Source organism: Aphis gossypii, chromosome X, assembly GCF_020184175.1.
Source record: "Aphis gossypii isolate Hap1 chromosome X, ASM2018417v2, whole genome shotgun sequence".
NCBI lineage: Eukaryota > Metazoa > Arthropoda > Insecta > Hemiptera > Aphididae > Aphis > Aphis gossypii.
The window spans coordinates 41,259,286-41,265,866 of record NC_065533.1 but is presented as its reverse complement, the minus strand read 5'-3'; the positions used below and the strand labels follow the sequence as shown (position 1 = coordinate 41,265,866).

The 6,581-nt window shown below is 24.0% G+C and overlaps 1 protein-coding gene across 1 annotated transcript; it reads left to right on the top strand.

Moving 5' to 3' along the window:
• The first annotated feature begins 1,052 nt into the window (after positions 1-1,052).
• On the top strand, positions 1,053-5,473 carry LOC114122693 (histone acetyltransferase type B catalytic subunit). Its single transcript, XM_027985433.2, has 10 exons — positions 1,053-1,283; positions 1,906-1,982; positions 2,062-2,137; positions 2,199-2,319; positions 3,203-3,338; positions 3,404-3,563; positions 3,783-3,997; positions 4,070-4,221; positions 4,756-4,872; positions 4,947-5,473. Exons 2-10 carry the CDS (start codon positions 1,934-1,936, stop codon positions 5,109-5,111), a joined length of 1,191 nt encoding a protein of 396 aa, XP_027841234.1. The 5' UTR covers positions 1,053-1,283; positions 1,906-1,933; the 3' UTR covers positions 5,112-5,473.
• The last annotated feature ends 1,108 nt before the right edge of the window (positions 5,474-6,581 follow it).

Sequence of the window (6,581 nt, the reverse complement as noted above, 5' to 3'; positions counted from 1 at the left end):
TATAATAGTGTACATTTTATAATTTTAAATTTTTAAACAATATACCCATCTATATTATTATATAATATTTTACACTATATAGGTATAAATATACATTCGGAATATAAAAGATTAAAGCATAGGTACAGTAATAAAAGTAGGTAATTTATTGTTATTTGACTTTATCTTATAAATGATGAAAGTATTATATTTTATTGTAGACACTATCTGGCAACTATGTGGGTATGGTAGGTTAGGTAAAATGAAAATGGAAGTTGCTGCAGACCAAGCAAAATTAGCGTTAAGTAATGTAGGAGATTATGGTAGTACAAAACTTGGTACAAAAAAATTAACCGAAACCGCTTAAAAAATTTATGCATGCAAATCAAAAATAATGATATAAGTATATTAGATTTTCTTATGACTGTTAGCCACAACATTAGAAAGCAATGCTGCTAAATTTTTTACCTTTAAACATTTTTTAAAATATAAACAAACAACAAACTACAATTAATAATGTATTTTTAACTGTGATATAATTAATTTATATTTATATTTATTTTAATAATATGTATTCATCTTATTTACATTTTTACATTAAAAAAAAAAAAAAATGGTTATGGATATTATGATTATAATTAATTGTATAAATCATATGGTATGGGGCTTTTTTTTCCTATGACGGGGCTTTTTTTACCGTATTTTTTTTCTGGGGCTTTTTTTTCCGTGGCTTTGTTTTCCGGGGCTTTTTTTTCCGAGTACCGTGAGAACAGCGAGTACTGCGAATACAATAATGCACAGAAAAGGCTTAATAAACAAATTATTTTTCTTGTATATTTATTTTGTAATGATTGATGAACAATAGAGTTAAAAATTATCAGAATTATGGATTAATAGTGTAAACCATAAAGCCTTTTATTGAGTTTAATTTCTATCTCCATCGCGAGTATGGGACAACAAGTGTAAACTCCACTTGTCCTACATCAAGTAAATTGTGATTTAATCTTTTCACCATATAGTACAATCGAGCGTGTGACGAGAACGATGGATCCCTGTTGGGAGATAACATGGCGTGTGACACAGTGACGTTTGGGAATGATCATCGACTATTGTCTACAGACCGCCAAATTTTTATACATCATTATGTTTTCGTTGTCGTCGTCGGCGTCACAAAAGTGATTTTTTCCAACCAGACTTAATTTACGTCCAGCATACAGCACCTGCTGCGACCACACTACCAGTTATTAGTTTTTAGTCTGCCACCTATTTCGTATTTCAAGTGATTTTTCACTTCGTTCTCATAGGTAAGTACTTAAAACCAACAACCTACGTCATTTTTTGCGCAAAAAGTATAATGTGGTTAGATACGTTTGTCTTATTTTTGGTTTACAAAATATAATGCGTAACAAGCTATCGCTGGCCTGGATTCTCAATTCAGAATGTTTTAAACAAATTCAAAAGTTAAATTTAAATTTACTTATACAATAAGTAAATTTTCTTAAGGAAAGGGATATAAGATCGATGCCAAGTAATTGCTCTAAGGTCTGCACACATTGTCTTAATGGCGGTGTTGGTAAAATACAGACGGGCACAATTTCTACTGTTACTGCAGTAGTGTGTTGGTCTTTTTGTATTTATACGTATTTCATTATAATGTTAATTAGATACTTCATTTTAACAATCTTTATCAAATTATTACAAATTAACTATCCTCTTAAGGTTTTTTTCGGTTATCTTATCCATTACCTTATCTAGTTATTTTCTCATATTTATTGTACAAATAGTTATAATAGTTTTTAATGTTTTAAACGTAATTTAATTACCAACAGGTGTCATGAAAAATTATGACTGCACTATGTATTAATTGTTAATTTTTGATTTAATACGTGGAGTTTAATCTCGTATGTTTAATTATTTTTATTTCAGATTTATTAACTTCTAACTTCAAACCACTATGGAACAGTATATTGTAAGCAGTAATAGTGCATTAGAACTTAAACTTGGTAATTATAAAACAATTAAAAAAAAACTATTGTTGAAATTTTGTTGTATACCTAATATTTATTTATTTTTATCTTTTAGTTCGTAAATCTAGTGACATAAATGATCCAAAAGCAGCATTTTATCCAGACATGACTTATCAAATATTTGGAAATATGTGAGTGTTTAAATAATTCTATATAAATAAAATTGCTTGAACTAAATTTATTTTATTTTAGGGAAAAAATATTTGGTTACAAAGACCTTGTTGTAAAAATGTATTATACTGCTTGTAGTCTTAAGCTGTATATTAACATAAATTATTCTTCGAAAGTGGATTCAGAGAAATTTGGTATGAATGTAAGTATTAACATATTCTTTTTTAGAATTATTCAACTAAAACCTAGATTTTGTTGTTTGTTTCGATTTTTATGTACGATCAATAATACAAATTACAGAAGGAGTAAAATTAAAATTATTTTCATGATATCTCATAAAAGACATATAGTAAGTTCTTGAAAACATAGGATTGATTTGTTATATTTTCTAATTATATATTTTAGTGTCTTAGACACTAAAATTAAAGAAACATATTAAAAAATCACTACACAAAGCATCTAAAGTAGATCAAATTTTTGTTTTTTCCTATTTAATGTTAATTAGAAAATTAAATTTTGAATGAAATTCGATTTTAACAAATACTTATTAAAATATTTATTATTCTAGTTATGTATGATCATCCCTATAACAATCCACTTAACTTTAGACAAGTGGTACCCGACCCATGGGCCATGAACCATATAATATTAAATATTATAATATATTATATGCATATGAATACATTTATAGGTGTGCTGTTAGTGGGCCTCAAAGGTTTTTTTTACAAAATTAGCGGTCTATAAAACTAAAAAAGTTAGGAGCTGCTGCTTTAGACCATGTGCAGAATTTAAATTTCTTACTATATTACGTCACTGAAATTTTTTTATAAAAAAATAATAACTAGATAAACACAATTATTTAAAACCTAATTAAAATTATCTTTTAATTTAGTGAATATATTTTTGATCTTTATACTAATAAGGTGACACAAAGTTATTCTTAAACTCAAACAATTAAATTCAATGCTAATTATTGAAACTTCAGAAAATTAAGCTAGTCTTAATATGTTAAATTAATAGTATAGTTAACAAATTTTCTTAATTTTAATATGATAATAAATTATTTTTATATGTAAATTGTATAGCCTGACAATATAATGGAAAAACTTAAGGATTATATTACTCCAAATTTCTATACAAATATTGATGTATTTGAAAAGTGTTTGGAAGATGAACCAAAGTTTAAGCCTTATGGAACTCAACTCGATCAATTTATTTTAAGTGAGATGAATTTATATTTAAATATAGATTAACATTTATATTAATATTTTTGTCTTTTGTTGTAGATCATAATGAAGGAGACAAGAAATTTGAAGTATATGTAATTGAAGATGAAAACACCCAATTCAAAGAGTATTTTGATCAACTACAGACATTTGTTTTATGGTATATCGATTCATCAAATACCATCGATTTTGATGATACTAAATGGAAGATATTTATCTTGTAAGATATAATTTTGTTTTATGTGCATAGTTTTTATTAATAAAATATAAATTTGTTATATACTTAATTAAAAAATGAGTTAGTTAAAACAATAATTACAATTCAGGATTATTGTTTTTAACTAGAAATAGTGAAAACCATGTTAGCTAGATGCATTAGAATCATTTTCAATGTGAACAAATGTATTTTAACATTTTAATAATGAAAGTTAAATTTCAGGTATGAAATTTTTAAAAATGAAAATGGTGATACATGTTATACTCCAGTGGGATATTCAACCATCTATGAATATTATGCTTACCCAGATAAAATCCGCCCAAGAATCAGTCAAATGTTAATTTTACCACCATTCCAAAGGAAAGGATTGTGTGCCAAGCTCCTGAATTCTGTTTACAAACACTATGCTACTAAATCAGATGTTATTGATATTACAGGTATTTAATTATATTTATTTAATTGAATATAACATGTGTTTAAGTTTCTAATAATTTGGTTACTCTTGTCAGTTGAAAGTCCAAACGATGAATTCCAACTTGTTCGAGATTTTGTAGATGTTACTAATTTTCATAATTTGAAAACATTTGATGAAGAAAAATTTAAAAAATTACATTATCAAGAAATGGTTAAAGAATTTAAAAATCTTTACAAAATCAACCAGGTATAGTACGATTTATTTATTTAATTTACTATGTATATTGTGTGTGTATTATTTATTTATATTTTACTTATATATAAGCGCCAAACATAGTTATATACATATAAATAGACAGTAGTGTTGGGTAGTAAAGTAACAAAAGTAATGCGTTTCTATAGCAAACTAAAATTTTGTTGGGTAAAATAATAATGGGCGAGTGACACTATTCTACTTTTCAATACTTAAAGCTCTTGAAAAGCTACTAATACATTATTCCTTTGAAATAATAATCCACTTTAAAATATGAAATTCAGTACATTTTTTATTATTATTAATTAAAATTATGCAAAAAATTAATTTTTTAAAATAGTGCATGATTCATGATAAAAAAAATTAGCCCATAATATGATAATATATTCTAGTAATATAAAAACTATTTTGAAAAATCACTGTTTTTTGTAACTTATGTGTATCAAATTGCTCACCATTGTAATTAAAATCTCACAAAGATATTTGTTTTCTAAATAAAATAATAATTCTGATTAAAATTATTTTTAGAAACAAGTTCGTCGTGTAATAGAAATTATATTACTAAAAATTACCAATCGGCAAAATACAGATGAATATGAAAAATATAAGAAATTTGTAAAAGCAAGATTGAATTGGCCATTTCAAGTAAATAATATTAATTTAAAATAAATAAAATTATATTTTTAACCAACTAAGTTTTATATCTGTTTTATTTTTAGAAAAAACCTACCAAACTTATGTTAGCAATGCCAGCCGAAGAAGTTGAAAAAATCCAAAAAGCTGACTCAATTGTAAAATTGGAAGATTTAGATATTGAGTATAATGAATTGGAACCATCATATGATAAAGTAATCAAGAGATTAGAAGTTAGCATTGCTGTATAGATAATTGTCACAAATAACCAGTTTTAAATTTTTTGTATGTTAATTATTTTTGTTTCAATTTTTCTATTTAATTTTAATTATATCAAACTAAAAAATAATATTTATGCATGTTCCTTTTTTCATAACTTGATTTAATTAAGTTTTTAAATAAATGAATATTTTAATAAAATTAATCAAGTATACTTTGAGTATAATCATACAATTTTAGTATTGCATAAATAAATTAACTATTAGTACTAAATAAAGTGAATTATTATATGTGTAATTTTTAAGTTTTTATTTTGTATTATAAAATTTGATGTTGAAACAATTGATTTTATAGTAGCTAATAAAACCAAGCTCATTATTCAATAACAAAAGTATTTTTATGTTTTTTATTATTTAGCAATTGTAGACTGAGCGCTATGCTCCAATGATTGTATAGTAAATGTTTTTTTTTTTTGTGTGTGTACACAATAATAATTTTCTATTGAGAAATGCTTTGATTTTCATCTTTGAAATTGGTTTTGGATACCAAATTGGGTCCAGTTAGATGAAAATAAAAAATTTAACAGTTTGTTTTATTATCATAAAAATAAACAAGTCTTTATAAGAATACTTAAACAAATAAACACAAAAACATGAAAGTTTCACCAAGTATTTATATTATCATTTTCTTTATATTGTAAAATTTAAAAAAAAAATTGGTAATTTGAGCTATTTTTAGGCATTAGCAATTTTAATTTTTCAATTAATGTTTAAAAATTTATTTTCTGAGTAAGGTTCTTTAAAATTTAGTACAAAATACCAAATAAATTCTTATATTTGTATAAAAATTATTAAAAAAACATAAGCTTAATTTGTATATAATACATGCATTTGAAATTGAAATTTTGACAAAATGAATATGATTAATTATGATGTATTTTGAAATTCTTAAAAGTTTCACTTTATACATTTAAGTACTTAAAAATGTAATATAAAATTCCTCATAAGTAGTTAGTACTGAAAACATTAAATTAAAAAAAAAATTATAAATACAATTTTTTTTAGACATTGTAAGATTAAATTTAGGCAAAATAACATAATTAAATGACAAATAAAAATTTTAATAATTTTGTTATGATTTAAAAATCTTATTCGTGTAAATGTTAATCTTTTGCCTATACTATATTATGAATTTGCAATGGCATTTTTTATCTATTTATAATATGAATCTATTCACACTAGTGTAAGGTACTTACAGTAAATCATTAAATTGATTGTAACGTTAATTGATATAATATGGTATAAATATTATTACTAGGAACAAACCTAATATAACATTAGAAATATAATAAACACAATATTTTTGTAAAAAATTATATCTACTTACCGTAATACTAAAAGTAAGATAGATATATTTATAGGACTATAGGTATATCAAAAAACTGCATGATATTGATATATACTTGGCGATATTAGCTAATCATTACAGCATAGAATCGTTTT

Coding starts and splice junctions, on each gene's coding strand:
- LOC114122693 (XM_027985433.2), top strand. CDS start 1,934: ATGGAACAGTATATTGTAAGCAGTAATAGTGCATTAGAACTTAAACTT. Junction 2,138..2,198: donor TATCAAATATTTGGAAATAT/GTGAGTGTTTAA, acceptor ATTTTATTTTAG/GGAAAAAATATTTGGTTACA. Junction 3,998..4,069: donor AGATGTTATTGATATTACAG/GTATTTAATTAT, acceptor TACTCTTGTCAG/TTGAAAGTCCAAACGATGAA.